Source organism: Annulohypoxylon truncatum, assembly GCF_022578515.1.
Source record: "Annulohypoxylon truncatum strain CBS 140777 unplaced genomic scaffold F4807scaffold_53, whole genome shotgun sequence".
In the NCBI taxonomy this organism is placed as follows: Eukaryota; Fungi; Ascomycota; class Sordariomycetes; order Xylariales; family Hypoxylaceae; genus Annulohypoxylon; species Annulohypoxylon truncatum.
The window spans coordinates 149,873-166,299 of record NW_025953839.1 but is presented as its reverse complement, the minus strand read 5'-3'; the positions used below and the strand labels follow the sequence as shown (position 1 = coordinate 166,299).

At 46.9% G+C, this 16,427-nt stretch overlaps 5 protein-coding genes across 5 annotated transcripts; 2 read left to right on the top strand and 3 right to left on the bottom strand.

The window, feature by feature from the left end:
* Window positions 1-868: 868 nt before the first annotated feature.
* On the bottom strand, window positions 869-3,495 carry F4807DRAFT_325204 (uncharacterized protein). Its single transcript, XM_047995193.1, has 2 exons — window positions 2,398-3,495; window positions 869-2,320 (listed from the first exon to the last, which is right to left on the bottom strand). Exons 1-2 carry the CDS (start codon window positions 3,011-3,013, stop codon window positions 987-989), a joined length of 1,950 nt encoding a protein of 649 aa, XP_047849204.1. The 5' UTR covers window positions 3,014-3,495; the 3' UTR covers window positions 869-986.
* Window positions 3,496-4,414: 919 nt separating this feature from the next.
* On the bottom strand, window positions 4,415-6,613 carry F4807DRAFT_454509 (uncharacterized protein; the record flags this gene model as incomplete). Its single annotated transcript, XM_048000589.1, has 8 exons — window positions 4,415-4,747; window positions 4,806-5,052; window positions 5,103-5,215; window positions 5,270-5,369; window positions 5,425-5,689; window positions 5,751-5,817; window positions 5,883-6,492; window positions 6,561-6,613. 8 exons carry the CDS (start codon window positions 6,611-6,613, stop codon window positions 4,415-4,417), a joined length of 1,788 nt encoding a protein of 595 aa, XP_047849203.1.
* Window positions 6,614-7,527: 914 nt separating this feature from the next.
* Window positions 7,528-8,956, top strand: F4807DRAFT_446331 (uncharacterized protein; the record flags this gene model as incomplete). Its single annotated transcript, XM_047999809.1, has 1 exon — window positions 7,528-8,956. A coding segment is annotated over exon 1 (556 nt), but the record flags the coding sequence as incomplete, so codon positions are not given.
* A 644-nt stretch (window positions 8,957-9,600) lies between these two features.
* Window positions 9,601-11,665, bottom strand: F4807DRAFT_471862 (uncharacterized protein; the record flags this gene model as incomplete). Its single annotated transcript, XM_048002968.1, has 3 exons — window positions 9,601-10,687; window positions 10,747-11,587; window positions 11,654-11,665. The coding sequence occupies 3 exons, from the start codon at window positions 11,663-11,665 to the stop codon at window positions 10,128-10,130; spliced, it is 1,413 nt and encodes a 470-aa protein (XP_047849201.1). The 3' UTR covers window positions 9,601-10,127.
* Window positions 11,666-12,507: 842 nt separating this feature from the next.
* F4807DRAFT_446315 (actin-like ATPase domain-containing protein) lies at window positions 12,508-15,400 on the top strand (the record flags this gene model as incomplete). The annotated part of the gene is made up of 7 exons (XM_047999808.1): window positions 12,508-13,157; window positions 13,208-13,814; window positions 13,885-13,951; window positions 14,009-14,276; window positions 14,362-14,461; window positions 14,521-14,630; window positions 14,690-15,400. Coding segments are annotated over exons 1-7 (1,571 nt in total), but the record flags the coding sequence as incomplete, so codon positions are not given.
* Window positions 15,401-16,427: the final 1,027 nt, after the last annotated feature.

Here is a 16,427-nt window from a genome sequence, read left to right as displayed (position 1 = left end):
CTCTAATGACGTATATTCGTCCGTTTCGGATAGAACAGTCTTCATATTTTCCAATCTACTCTATCGCACGCAAGGAACAGCACGGCTGCTCCTAGCCCCTCGAACCTAGGTAAACAGCCACCGGAATCCCTCAACATCCAATATTTTCAAATTTTAGACATATCTTTATGATTTGGCAAACTCAAGCTTCAGCTCTCTATGCCAGCCTTACCCCGATGCCATAAAATGCCGCAAATACTTCACACTTCAACTTAGTTTCGATTCTCTCATACCTACCTCGCATACCTATCCACGACCTCGCTCGCTCTCTCATCGCCCTTCACGCTTTCACGCATTACATTACACATTACACCGCACGCACCTCACTCAAACTCTCCACGCGCATCGAAAATGTACACAGACAGACAAACAAAGGCATCAATATTTGATAATAGAATATATCGTATCATCTATATATATCCCAGACCATCCCGGTCCGGTTCCCTACCAGACCATCGCAGACTGAACTTAGGTCGTAATCGTAAGCAAAGCAAAGCAAAGCAAGAAAAAAAAAAGAACAAGCTTTCTTCAATAAAAAAAGGAGTTAATAAAGTCATCTTCGTCTTTCGTCTTTATAAATCTTTCAATGTTTGTGGTGTTGTGGTTGTTGTTGTTTTGAGAAAGCTGCGTATCGTTTCATCCCGGTCCCGTCGTCAGTTTAAAAGTCGGTTTGTTTATATATTTTTTTCGTTTCGTCTTTCCATCCAATAAGTCGTTCGTTTGTTGGTATGTTCGTCGTCGTGGCGGGCTGAATAAGAAACAGAGATGCGAAGTTTCTCGTATGCTTAGCCCGGGTTGACGTCGCCCCTGGCCAGGCATGTATATATAAGTCTCATCATTACCCCCTTCACACAGGCACATACTTCCTCGCCCTCTCATATAGTATCATCTTCCCCCTCTCTTGCTCACACTTCTCTAACATCTTCATACCCTCACAGGATGGATGTCTACCGCACATCCTCACCCTCCTTCTTAGTCCAAGCCCCCTGAGCCCAACCCAACCACGAAGCTCTCTTATTCTGCTCGCGTTCCTTCTCATTGTTCTCCTGCACCAATCTCAACGGGCGGGGTTTGTTCCCCGTCATCGTAGTGCTCTTCTCTCCGGCGATACTGCCGCTGCCCACCGTCCGCGGGGGGCTCTGGCTGGCGCTCGTCGTCGTCCCTGTCGTCCCGTCGGCCGCCGAGTCGCCGCTCACACTGCTGGTCTCGCTTCGCATACCGGGGAAATTACCCGCCGAGCCGTTATGTCCGATACTTGACGAAACTCTGTTTCCGCCGAAGAACGTCTGCGAGTGACGTGCTGATGACGATGCTGTGCTTAATGTTGGGGAGAGAGGACCGTCAGGGCCCTTATACATTGCGTTGACGATGCCAGCGGCGCCCGTCAGCTGCTCGCTCATGGGGCGGCCGGGGATGCGTCGGGCCGTGCTGTGCGATCTGCCGAGCCCAGAGATCGGGATACTAGGTGCGGTGTCGGGGTTATTCAAGGCGGAAGGCAGCATGGCCATCTGAGCTTGGAGTTGGTGGGAGGCGGACATGGTCATAGGCCTAGGCTTAGGACGCTGCTGGCCACCACCGATAGCGATAGATTTTGCGCGCTGGAGTAGCGAAGCCCCAACGCCAGGCGAGTCCGTAGGGGGTGGCGGTAGGTCCTTGTGGACGTTGGCACCGGGTTTGAAGTCGGAAGATTGGTCGAGGATATGCTCGAACTCTTGATGCTGAAGGAGGCGCTCGATGATCTTGTTAATATACAACGTGAGAGCTTTGTTCTGATCCTTCGCAGCGCGGAGTTCGGCCTCTAGACGGCGTGTGTTGTCGTCCTCGGCGTGCACCTTGGGCGACTCGTCTCCGTTGAGAGCCCCTAGTTCGTCGGCAAGACTGGCTGCTGGCGGAGCCGCATCACCGGCGTTAGATCTGCCCTCAAGGGCGTTCAGGGCGTCTTGGTTAGCGGCCACATTCATGTAACTGAAGTCGCCCTTGCCGAAGTCGCCGTGGAGTGTCTTCTCCTGGAGCAGTAGCTGATATGACTCGTTGTCTTCCATCAGCCGGGCGTTAGCCATGCGTGCCTCCATGAGGAGTCGCTCGACTTCATGTAGTCGGCCGCCGCCCTGGTTTTCAGACTCAACAAGCTTAATCTGGGCTTCCGCGAGCTCGAGACGTAGTGACTCGATCAGCTTGTCCTTTTGCAGTAAAAGCTTGGAATTGTTCCTAGAATCGCTGCGTTGGACGGAAGATGGTGGGGCGAAGTTCCCACTGTCTACGCTAGGAGAGGAGTTGTTTGCTGTCATGATCGTGCCTGGGTCAGTAATCCATCGTACTGTAGGTGTAGATATAGGACGGTATAATTTGGAGACTCACATTGCCTTGTTGGGCGGTATTCGTCCTCTGCATTTCGTTGGTTGAGGGTTTCCTTTAGCCTATTAATGATGGCCTGCATCTCCTCTTCCCGATTACCCATCTCTTCCTTTTCCTTAGTTATGGAGCTCCTCTCAGCTTCATAGATTGTCTCCATCTCGCGCATCTTCTTTGCTGTCTCCCTCTTCTCATTTCGGAAACTTTCGATCTGTTCTTCATTCTCATGTAAACGATCTTCCAATTTGGCCTGCTCTTTAAGGGCGTCATCAAGTCTTGTCTGCAGGACCTCTGTTTGTTTTCTATACTGCTCGGATGCGACGTCGGACTTCTGTAACCTCTCTTTAAGGTCTTCGATCGTTGCGACGAGTTCCGCGCGTATGTCAGCATTTCCATTTGTGGTAGAAATGCTTAAGGACGATGATGCTCTGTGGTTAGCGGCAGCTCGCGCTGACATTGGTGTTCCACCTCGAATGGATCGTGTCCTCTGGGGCGTGGTGGCAGCTCCAGTGCCATTTGTCGAAGTCGGTGTGGACGCTCGAGGTCGTCCTGTAGGAGGTACATTCTCGTTCGAAGGTCGACCCTGTGCCGCAGACAGCGGCCTCTTGGGAGTAGCGGACATTTGTTATTTTTGCTGAATGCACAGATAAAACAGACGTATATACAGAACACCACTGCAGGTAGGTATAGAAGTTATTGGGAAGGAGACTCTCGCTGTCTCAATCCAAGCCTAAGGCAATACTTCGTAGATACGATAATGTGGGATGATATGATACAGATGGTACGGTGTATGTATGGTGCAGGTAATGGTGTATGGGGTATTTGGCTGTCGGTTGCTAGGTCGATCGGCAAAAAAGAATGGAATACTCGGATGATAGGGTTGGCCAGTAGACGAGAAGTATGCACTTCTGAGACTGTTTTACTATTCTGCTCTGGTGATTTTGATCCGTCTATTGTTGTTATTGTTGTCCGAGTGGCTCTGCATTTGTGGTTCGTGGCGTCTAATGCACAAGAAATGCACAAGAATCCGCTCTGGGATTTGGAGAAGGCGGTTTAGCGACTCAGACGGTCAAACAGCGTCACAGCGCTTGTAGAAGTGTCCTTGCAGTCCTTGTAAATTTGTGTAAATCTGTTCGGGTTGGTAATAGGGGATTGGTCTGACGCGCTAAAGCGGGTTGAGCGCTTAACCTATTAGGAATATTCTCTGCAACTCAGCATGTAACTCAGCCACCCGGATTCACCGTCTTCGAGGGTGTGAAACCCTTACTTTCGAATAAGTCAATCTTGCAGATGTGTTTAAGATGTGCTCAGCTTACCTGTGCCTGTTTCGCCTGTACAAAGGTACCTGCTCAGGTACGAGGAGGCAAATAGGTTGATTCGTTCGCGAGAATAGTGGTATATTTAGATCCCATGTGATAATGGTGATATTAACTTTTCGAGAATGATGATCGAAGTTCTTCTTTTTGGCGATGTTTGATTCTTGACTCGTTGACTCGCGTCTTTTATTCTTCCTAACCCCTTTCCCGCTTGTAAGTTTAATTAGCGTTCATGCGGTCCTGCGGTCCGTCTCCTGACAAACCCCAACGTTCTCTGCGCTCGGTGACGGACTGATTAACTGGATCCTTGTAGAACGTGTTTTATATCAGAAAGACGCGTCGCAATAATAAGAGACAGATCATGTACAATATCTTCGGGAATCCCAGGTAATCCGGAGTCGGAACAATACACACAGACACACCACACCGTTGGTAAGATATCCATGCTCGTTTATGCTTGTTCGATGTTGAATTTATCCATTGTGTCTTGTGTTTGATAATTGAATTGGAACCAAAGAACATTTGGGCAATCCCACATCACACCCCACTTATGACACACGTGATAAAGTTTTAAAAAGAGCATTTTGAAGTTAAGCTTAATTTACACGTCATTGCTGGGTCACAGCTTTTACTAGGTATACCTTCCCTACTTGTGCAACTTGTACATGTTGCCTTTTTGGAAATAATTACCTAAGTACGAAGTATCACTAGAAACTCACCTCTACCTTTGATGCCCCCATCTTCCGCCCTTCGACACGAACATTGAACTCCAGACTTGCTCCAGAAGGTACCATCTCAATAACGAAATCAAGTCTCTTTAACGTCTTGCCTTCAGGATTTTGCCAGTCCTTCAACTTGGAAAAGGGTATCCCAACATCACCCTTGATCGAGCACATGTGTTTGACCGAGTTTGTCTCACGCGATGGAGCAATTTGTTCATCGCAATACTTAATATTCACGGTGAGCGATCCATCAAAATCTTTTTCAAAAATGCGATAAAATGACTCGGAGACAGTATCTTTGGTGGAAACTTCCTCACCCTGTTAAATAATTAGTCACAGACTCCCAGAGAAATCATCTAGGGAAATTACCACCTACTCTTCTCAGATACCATGACATTTGGCCACGAGCCATATACTTGCATTCAAGATGATTCCACACCTTGTCGGCTTCGAGATGAGTTCCGGGGATAAATGGAGTTGCAAATGACGTCCCATAACTTGCGCGAGAGACTGTGGAGGTAACCTTGATTGGGAGGGCTTTAACAATCGAGTTATCGGATTGGTCTTGTGCGGCACCGTCTAGGAATCCCTTGAGTACAGCGCCTCGACAGATTGCAGTCCGACTACGCAGCATTAGTATACATCAATTGGACACGTAGGGCCAGATACTGACGGTCTCATGCCTCCCGACTGCAAGACATCTATGTTCAAGACCTTTCGATATTTATCCCTCAAATGTTCGTACAGGTAAGGACTGGCACCGAAGCCCCCTACCAAGATGACGCTCTAGACAGAGTCAGCATCATTGTAAGCTTCCATTTCGGGCCCTTTGGAACTTACAGTGATTGACAGGCCTTTGTTTCTCGCTTTCTTTATTTGATTGTCTACCAAATTGTCCACATCTTTGAAGACGCCACTGAAGATGTTCTCTATATGCTCACTTGATATATGGTCAATACATCAGCAACACAAAGTCTGTCAATGGATTTGCTTACGTTGTGAACATCATCCGAGCATTTTTAATTATCGGATCGCATTTGGTATCACTCGTCTTCCCGTCAGGGAATGCGCATGCAGGGACCCTTATAGGATAGTCTCGGTTGAGTGATGGTGTGAATTGGGGCTTCACACCCCGCTCCCAGTCTTCCCGCAACACATCGTTGATATCGTTCTTGCTGAGGCGATCCCACTTTCTACCCACGCATTTCTTACACTTGACTTCAAAAGCTTGATCAACGAAGATGCCACCGCAAAGACCACCTGGTAGTAAGTAAGGGTGTTAGTTTGTTGTTGCCATACACTGAAGCAGAGAATATAATACCTTCACCTTCTACGGCCTCCTCCATTGCGATTGGTTTAGTATTGCTAATCTTATAGGTGATCAAGTCCTGAGTGGACTAGTCAGTTATGCATAATCGATTTTCCTCTGTCTAGTGGCAAGGGCATGACTTACAACGGTGCCACCACCAGCATCACATACTATGAAGACGTCGTCTTTGCTTACTTTTCGCCCGGGCTCTAAAAGGGTCGATAGCGCAGCAGCCTCAGGCTCGGGGACGAAGCTCAGAGATGTTTCTCCAGCAAGCCTGTCATCCAAAATACCAGCATTCCGCGCTGCTTGCTTCATGTCCTGTCGAGCATATCCCTTCCATATAGCAGGGACTGTGATGACGACATGGAAGCGTAGTGCATCAACGACAGCCTGTCCGCGTGACTTTGCAATAGTTTCGAGTGTATGAGTCCAGAGACAACGAAGGTAATCAGCGACCAGGTCTACGGCTGTTTTCTCCTCGACGCGCAGAAATTGGCGGGCTCTGAGTACGAATTCTGCAGACCTCAGACTCGGTGCGAGGTCCTCCTCCTTTACAAGCAGGAGCTTGAACCATCGGACTGGGTCACCATCTTTAGGTACGAGGTAGCCCCACGACATCTTATCATATTCGTAGAACAACTCAGTTGGTGCTTTACCCTCTTCAGGGCCAGTTCCGGGCCAGCTAGTAATTATATTCGTATTCTGATCATCGTTGAAGTCTGCGGCAGTAGCCCAGGCTACACCAGAAAAACTTGTAATGTCTGGGTTAGCAAGTCCACTTGCTGGATGCAGCATCAATATCGACGTTAAAGAACATACGTTGTACCGAAATCGATGCCAATAACTAAAATATCGTCGTAACTACCGTTCATGTCCGTGTTTAAATCCGATCCCGAGCAATCACTATCGTCACCTGAACCGTCCGACATCTGATCGAGAACAGGCTTGAGAGATTTAGATAGTTTGTCAAGCGACGAGGAACCCATCTCGAAAGCGGTATATAGGTAGGTATGGCTTCCAGAAATCACAAGGCAGGCGTCGTAAGTAGAAAAACAAAGCTTGAACTTCCAAAGAAACAAAAACGTTAAGTCTACAGGCAGACAGAAAATGCCGAACTCATGTGGCACTTGGCTCTAATTACTGCTCCAGGTCGTGTATGCAGGACTACCATACGACCACAAGTCGAGACTCACGAATGCACCTTTGATTGACATCTCCGTCCAATCGTCATTTGAATAGGATACTAGGTAAGTAGCAAAACTTTCTAGGGGTACCTACATGCAACCCAACGTCCATATCACCGGCGGTTCAACTCGTAATAGGTAGGCTACGTGATATCAGGTCGACTTGCATTAATATCACGGCAGGCTGTGGCGGTCGTGTTCACAGTGCTGGCCATACAGTCAGAAGCCACCCGTTGGAAGGGGGTGTGAAAGTAGAAGTGACCTGATGTGAATTAGCCTAGGTGGTCAGGGGGCGCATGTATCATAACCCAGGATCATCTGGCTCCTTTTGAGTCTTCCCCAGTCCCCCCAGCTTACGGATTCATTCCTATCGCTCTTAGCTACGCAACGGATAACCTTGGATTCCTCTACATCTATGGCTTCAGCGAACACTGAACCTTCCGGCTTGAACCCATCGCTTGGCGCCACTGAGGATGGCGGGACGAGTATTGGGAATCTAGGGAATAGCAATCACGGTGAGCCACTTTAGAACTTTGATGCCACTAAACTTGCTGCCTTACACCCGTCTGTATACTAGACCTAATACTAATATTTATTTGTTAGATACTACGCTTGGTGAGAATGAAGCCACAATACAATGCAGCGAGGCAGCCTACCAGCAATTTCATCAAAAGATTACGTCCTTGGAACAACAATTGGACACAGAAAAGAAGCTACGCATCAAAGCACAAAATGACTTCAAGAACGTTTCGAAGCAATGGAAGCAGGTGGCTCAGCAACTGAACCAACAGCATACGAATGCCAATTCTTTCCATACTGTGACAGATGACTATTTGAAACAACTAGTAAGAGAGCTCAGGTACGATATACGGCATTTTTCACAATCATACTTCGAAGACATATCATCTCAACCATGGCCTCTACCGCCGAAAGACGGTCATTCGACAAGGAGTGTATTGCCCGAGCAATATAAAGGCTGTCCAGCATCTCCCATACTCGCGCAGTCGTTTATCTGGCATGTATTGGCGGAAACAGTTTTCGATCGATACCAATGGCCCGCCGATGACCGTTTAGGCACGCAATTATTTCGGATTTCAGCACATTTGAGACCTAGTAAGTATGCACTTATCCCTTAAGAAAATTCATAATTTGCTCATAACTGGCCAAGAAATTCGTAGCCTCGACGAGACAGAGGGCCCCTCTGAGTGCGAAGCTCTTAAGAAGTTCCACACCTGGCGAGCTACAACTGCGAATATGGTGTTCAAAGCAGAAGATGCCTTGAGGGTATCAAATGCTTGGGAAAATTTTAGAAACATAGTGATCGAAAATGATATCAACCCGTTTGTTTTGCAATTTGTCAAAAAGGCGGAATATGCACGATATTGCGGTTTACTCAAGCAGATTATCGAAAAGGCTCTGGTTCTGGATCGGGAGATTAGTAGGCAAGCTGCCTGGGTTCGCTGGGTATTTGAAGACCAAAACAGACGCTCTGACACTGCGGAAAGTGATCCGCCCATCGACCAAGAAAGGGTACGCGTCATCATCGCTCCAGCGTTGCTAAAACGCGGTAAGTCGTCGGGTGACAAGTTTGAAGAGCAGATAGAGTTGTTATCAGCAGAATCTTCTGTTGTCCAGAAACTACAGTCGTCAAGGCCCCCCAGGACAGGGTGGATGAAGTAATTTATTCTCAAGTAGTCAGAGTTGTTGCTTCTTATGTTGTTCGGGGGCCGATATCGCCAAGAATTGGGAGATGATTTGTTCGCAAGCAGCAACGGCTATCGTGGCCACCGCTCGGAAAGTCGATGGTTTTAGTATGATATTTTCTAAACTCTAGAGAACATTCGTTACCACTGATGAATAAAAATGAATATTAGTTTGATACAATCCCCGCAATATCTCTTTCACTGGCAGATGTCGCCAGCCAGGGATTGGGAAGCAAAATATAGCTTCACATGACCTGGTGAACCAAACCTAGAATATATGGTACTTGATTTTGTGGCTATTTAGTTGTATTTTGCCTCCTAATCCCTGGTTGGCGACAACTGCCAGTTAAAGAGATACATCGGCGATAGCTACCTACGTAGTAAGCGTTGAGGCTCTTAAGGCATTGTTCAGTGATATTCAGAGGGATATCGTGAAATCTCGCCAATTAAAACAATGCTTTTGTAGGTGCAAAGGAGCTTGGGGGTTGCTAGCAGTCCAGTTACTGATTGGTGTTTTGAAAAGGAGCGTCGACGTTACCCTTCTTCTGCATGAGGCTGGGGGCGTGAAAGATGTACATAGTATTAATATTACACCTTTCGGCCCTTTCGTTTTTGCGCCAAGACTATTGAATTCACCTATATGAGAGCTGAAAGAATTGGTGTGCATCCTGGCGGATACCGACGGTGTAGGGGGCGCGCTAGTAATGACGCTGGCCTATCACAGTAGTGACTCCCATGCTCGATTCCGGCTTTGGACCCGAAGATGCCCAACAATAAACCGTGTGGTTCCGCTTTGAACATTTACCCATCAACAATGCCACCATATCACAGCCGCGCAGAAAATAAAGATCTGATACACGTATATGTACAGTCCTTAGCAGCATGGAGGCTATATTGTGGTGTCATTCTAGTAATAAGGTAGATAAGGTGGCCAGCATACGAACTGTAACCCTTAATCATTGACCAGAGCCTCACTTAACGCGAATTGGCTCAATGGTACCTCCAAGGTATGAGATTAAACGAAAGAAGGCTGTAAGTCCTGTTACCAATCATTAAGCACCTTCTGCCAGATAATGGCGCCTCTCTTTTTCAGGGTCAAACGCTCCCCCCGCAAATAAGTAGTTACACCGTATTATCACGTCGACTCGTGTATAATGTTCTCATTGATGATTATCTGAATACCTACCGGTAGGTAGGAAAATCCCGATCACAATGTGCGTGGGAAAACCCTGGGCTTGTCTTCTTTGTTGAGAAACGCTGCTTATTCCACACTCTCGGCTCCTAAAATACTTGAAAAGGCTGCTCCCACGGTCAGATAGTCATAACCTGTGTGTCTGTAGTCGTCCACAGGAACATTGATATGTTGGACTCTTGAGTCAACATGCATGATCGAAAATACGTCTTAACTTAGATACACTAAATATAATCTACGTGTCAGGATCTCCGCGATGTTTTCCGGCGAGATCCTCGCCCGGCTCAAGAGCGAGAGAGAGTATATCCTATCCACTGTCCATCTGCCTTGAGCTTCCTTCGACTGCAGGGAATGCCCTTCTAGTTCCTGGAAACTTAGACGGTGGCCTATCACAATACACCTGTGTTTTCAACAATCTCTCCATCACGTCAAAATCGTCTCCTGACGACTTGCCACGTCTGACAAGACCTGGGCCAAGCACCAACGTAACGGCCTTATTGTTGCCTTGATGTTCCTGGCTGAGCTCTAGTTCCATTGAGTCAGGCACAAAAGTACAAGGTAATTCTTCACAGTGAACCCATTCGATGTTCGCAATTTGCTTGCAGATCTCCTTGTCCAGTTCCAAACTCTGAGTGATGATGCCTTCAAGCCCTTGTAGGTAGCCTTGTTGGTCCGACGACTTAAATGGCCCCAGTAGCTGAGAGACAGTATTTGTCCATTGCTGGATAAATTGTTGACCATCGCTGGTAACAGTAGTCTCGTTTAGCCTCATGGCTTCGACAAGGAGGTTAGCCGTATTGGCTCTCCATGTGTGGAACTTTCGCTCTCCGCGAGGATCCGCATTTTTACTTCCATCCACTAAGTTGTCTGCGATATATGTAAGCCACTTGGTCCGAGTCCTAACACTACAAAAGGGATTCGCCCACAGAGGAAGCCACGCATTTCACAAAATGCAGTACCAGCGCCTTGCCATGACCAGTAAAATCGATTGAACACTCTTTCATAGAGATAAGCCCATAAGAAAGCTCTAATTAAGTTAACTCGCTTGGATGAGAAAGAGATATAGGTCTCCAGATAATCCAGAGGGATGCGAAGAAATTGGTTAAGGGACTCCAATGATGCTTGGCTGGATCCGAGCATGTTGACGTTGTTCCCGAAATAGAGTATAGCAAAGTCCCTGATAGCGATGCGTAGCTTCATGGCTTTTTGAATAAGCTCATGGTCAGTAGACTGGTTGTGTACTTGGTTCCCGCGCAAAAAGCGGTTCAATTCACCTACTGCGTCCAACATGAGCTGGCGCTGGTGGTTTGCGGCATTCTCTTTCTCCGTGAGACGCGATTTGGTATGTTGGTGCTCGTTTCTTTCAGTTTCCAGGTTTCGTTCCGTAACATCCAACTTTGCCTGGAGGTTATTTGTGACTCTTTCATGCGATGCGTTCTCCTCGAGACGAGACTGTTTCTCTTTCTTCAGGCTTTGCTCAGCTTCTTTCAACCTCGTTTCGAGATCAGAGGGCGAGACTCCAGGTTGTAAAGGCAAGGAGCCCGTATTTGCAAAGACGGAAGCTGATTGTCCGCCAGACTGCGAAGCATGCACCTGTCGTGTATTTCGTGGTCTGCTACTATGCGAGTCAAGAAGATCATTGGGACCCTCATCGAACGTGGAATGAGTTTCTTCAGGGACGTTCGCCTTGAGAGTGTGAGTCCGATTGTTCGAGTTTTCCGTACTTGGTCCACGGTTGCTGTCACGATGCGATTTTCCTCTGTTCCACTTTATCACAATCCGTGTCAGCTATATCATTCACAAGATCCCGAGAGATTTGAAAATATTTCATACCATGTTCATCATCTTTATTTCGAAATTGACCTATCAAGGCAGGTTAAGGTTGTTAGTGCGGAAATATAAGCAGATATTTTCTTCAGAAGCGTGGTCCAGAAAAAATGACTTTGAATACCATACTTAACTACAGCTAAGATGTCACTTTGGTCATGGTAGCTTAGATGGACTATAGGCTTTTGTGTGAGGCTGGAAATTTGGAGCTCCCTTCTCATCCCTTTCGTTTCAAAGGAGAAATCCAAAAGGACTCAGCTGCAAGAAGGACAGTGTGGGAGGCCTCTACAGGTCACGTATGCAGGGTATCTCAGCTAGTCACAAAACTATTGTTTCACCACACCATAACCAATCTATACGTCCGTCTTCTCCAACAGTTGTTATGCTTTCCTTATTCGGCATCAGTTATTCGAACGAGGCTCTCACGCCGTTGGGGGTGATCATTGATAGCGCTAAACAAGATGATATATGATTTAGCCAACGAGGAACATGGCCGTAAGCGCCTTTCTACTGTACGTGTCAGATGCAATGACGAGGCGCCCAATCTGGAACTGCCACGGCCATATACCCCTCGTCATGTTGATATTGCCAAGACGACCTCGTAAATCAAGGTAGGCACCCCCCTCGATATGTACTTGGGCATAGGTAGTCTCTGGATCTATTCCCATTGTTCCCATGTACGTTCGGGCGGTCCCTCTCACCTGTACAATGTCCAATCAAGAATCAATCATACAGGTAAAAGAGGGGTATGTCGTATCGTGCTGCATATTGGTGGCGGCATAGGCAGAGTTGGTGTGAAGAAGGCTGCGGCTGAATGTTACGAGCCTTCTCTTTGATAACTTCTCGCTTCGGACTGGAAAGCCACACGCACTAAGTAATATTCGGGGAGCTGCCGGGAGATCATGCAGGAGTGAATACTAAACCGTACATATGCGTCCACTTGAGGCAATAAAAAGCGAAGGATAAGATGCTTAACAACCTCAAGTACCTAACTTTATACATATACGCCCAGGTAGGTACCTAAGTATACTGATTAACAATGCCGAGGAATCTTCAGGTCTTCAATGTTGTTCAGCGCAAATACTAAAACAGGTAGTACCATGAGACATGAAAGCAAGCAATCGGAGCCTTGACATTGAGGTACGGCGAGTATCTTGACTACTATGCAACGACCCTCTTTTCTTGTTTCCTCTAGCAATTTCATCTATTTATCTACATTTTTATCACTACCACTCATTTTCTAGTTTTCATCCAACTTTTAGGCCTTACGTTCTTCTTGTTTTACTTCATCTCATAGATTCTCGTTGTCATAACCCACAGAGTATACCCAGGGAAGAACTATGTCGTGGGAGACCTCATCAGACCTAACAAATTCTTCGAGCTTTATGCGAAAAACGTCCGATGTACCTAACGAGCGTTGGTCTATGAGGGGATTGATGAAGAGGATCAAAGCTAAAAAGAGTTCGAGCCTCGACGATAGATTAATCTTTGGCATCGACTTTGGAACTACGTGAGTGAAGCTTCTTTCTTCAATCTATAGTCCTGTTAACTTTGGCTTAGATTCTCCGGTGTGGCGTGGGCCACAGTTGATGACTTGGAGGACAATGAGATCAATATTATCACTTCCTGGCCAAAGTATAGGCGCGAGGACGGCAAGGCGCCCACTGAATTGTTCTATGAAGACGACAAAATTATGTGGGGGTACGAAGTACCTTCCGACGCAGACCCCGTATCATGGTTCAAGTTGCTTCTTCTGCGGGACGAAGATATAGATGAAGACTTGAGACAATCTGATTACTATATTCGCGCAAAGAGCAAGCTTAAGGAATTAGATAAGGACCCAACAGACCTCGTCGCCGATTACCTCAGGGCTCTGTGGCAACATACCCTTAACACCGTACGGAAGTCCCGCAGCAAGGCCGTCATTGCCGCGCTGATGTTCCATGTTGTCATTACTGTGCCAGCGATCTGGAAGGACTACGCACGCACCAATATGCAAGAAGCCGTAGCGAAGGCAGGGATCCTCGATCACCGGTCTGCAGGTCCCACAACGTTGTCTTTCGTCCCTGAACCTGAGGCAGCAGGCCTCATCACGCTCCTTGAGCTTGATGGGATGCTCAAGACCGATGATGTATACGTTATATGTGACGCTGGTGGTGGCACTGTGGTAAGTTTGATGACCGCAGCTTTTATCTTGACTAATCACGATCTGTGCGTCATTCAACTGACACAGGCAGGATCTGATCAGTTATAGGATTGGGAACTTGGACCCAATCGAACTCCACGAAGCCGTTGCCGGCACAGGTAAAACCCCAGTCGCTGTTTAGACGCTAATACTAACGATGATTCTACCGATTTCAGGCGATCTCTGTGGCGGTATATTCGTCGACGAGCAGTTTGAACGCCTTTGCAAGAAACGGCTTGGGCGGAGTTGGAACAAGCTCAGCCAAGCCAGCATCAAAGGCATCATAAAAAGTGAATGGGAGCACGTCTACAAACCATCATACACCGGTAGAGATCATGGTCGGGAGTTCCCTATTGGTATTCCAGCCGAGGCTCTCGGAGGTTCAAATGAGAACGACCTGACACGGAAGCCACATATCAAAGATGGCCGCATCCATTTCTCCAAGTATGTTATATTTATAGCCCTTATATACCTGCGCACTGAATCACGAACAATTTTCCCGCTAACTAAGGACTTTATGATCACCTAGCTCGGACATTAAGTCAGCTTTTACGACCGCGTTTTCGAGTATTGATAGCCTCGTCGATAGTCAGATCAAGAATACACAAAAGAAGAGCCTGCTAGTAAAAGTAAGCAGCCAGTTCCTTCCAAAGGCAATGAAAAATTACTCATTCTTACAACTAAATAGGGGATTGTCTTGGTTGGGGGCTTTGGAGCGAGCCCCTATCTTTACAATCATCTGAAGGATCGGTTTGCGAAACAGGGTATTGAGGTGTTGCAAGATACTGGGATGAGACCGTATAGTGCACAATCTGAATATGTTAGTCGGCTATTCTAATAGTTCTCGTCGCTCTTAGGCGCACAGCAATCTGTCGTGGGGCCATCCTCAAAGGATTCCTCGATGCACCCAGTATTGCGCTGGCCGCTTCCGCGCACGTCAATGTAGCCTCTACTATTGCAAGACAGAACCTTGGTATCGAATATAGACCGCTCTTCGACAAAACGATCCACAACAAAAGAGACAGGTTTTTAGACGAAAATGAGGGTGTTTGGCGGGTCACAGAGATGCAGTGGTATCTACAAAAGATTTGTGTACCACTAGGTAGCTAATGATCCAAGAGAAATACGGTGCGCTAACTCTGGTCTTAGGGGGAGAGTGTTTTGATTCAAACACCAATACGTCACTCCTTCTATGGCACCTATGCTATAGAAGAAGAGTTCAACGAGAATAATGGCACAATGGTTACAGATTTCTATCAATGCGACGACGACGTAGCGCCGTTTAAAAGAAGCAAATCAATGCACGTGCAGTGCAAGCTTCACTGGCACTATGTTCACAATATAACCTATGAGTCGCTTCCCGAGGTTCGTGCCAAGAACGGTAAGGTATTAAAGAGACTAGATTACGAGATTGTCATGATACCGTCTGGAGCATCTACTGAGTTTACTATCTACTACGATGAGAAAAAGGTGGATTCACGTGATATACGCGTTGAATTTCAATGAATGACTAAGTACCTTGCACTACATTTAATTTTCTATTAGGTAATTGACTTTAAATAACCTCAGTTCGTTTGCTTTCGCATTATTTGATAACCATGTGAATTCTTAAGTGTGAGAAGACGACTGGTGTTCTAGACCTGCCTAAGGTTCAGAGCAAATCACCGAACGCCCTTAAGTTTCGTTGCGTGCGCTCCACAATAAGAGGCAAAAGGATCTCTACCTAGCCGTCCAGCCGTCCGATTGCTAGATACGTCGATCTACATAGCTCTCCCTGCCCCTATCACTTGAGTTTTCTTTTGTTACTTACAGTCATGTTCCAAGCTTATGCGGACGCCCCACATTATTATCTTAACAGTGGGTCAACCGCCAAGCTTCATCTACACTTGTAAACCAGCTGTATCAGCTAGACTCATTTCTCCCGGCAGCTGGAGGCAGCTGGCAGCCAGCTGAATTCCGGGCTTGGCAGATTACCCACTATCATGATAAAAATGTGGGGCGTCCGCATAAGCTTGGAACATGACTGTAGATAGGTTAACCTAGGTAGGTTTTCGTTAGGTTAGGTTAGGTTATTGTAGCAACTTTTTTCTCTGGGGGTCGGGGGGTCTGTCCCAATTAGGAAATAATAACTACTCTTGCTTAAGTCTACCTGGGTGCTCTGTGGCACTTATTGACCCTTGGTGGCATAAAATCCCTGAGTTTAGCCGAAATCGCAGGTTCGAGGGGTCGATCCTCGCTTTCGCAATTGTATACCTTTTAAACCTTTGCAACGTTGAATTCAATCACTCAACGATAAATCGTGAACTGCAAACTGCGAGCCGCGCACTTTGCGTGAACTTCACTTGGAGCATGGATAACCCAGCGGTTGGTATTTATTTCTCCAACTCTATCAAGGCACCGTGAACGCCGGTGGCATATGTTACACTCCCCGGTTTCTCTTTATCGAATGTGAGAAAGTCCTTGTTCTGTCCCTGAAGTGGGAGATTTCTGCTCTTATGCTCCCAGGTTGTCGAGCATGGTCTGGCTTAAGCGGTTTTAGCCAATTTGGATTGTCGTCCTCTGCCATTGTGATAACCCAACGTCGCATCGGAATTG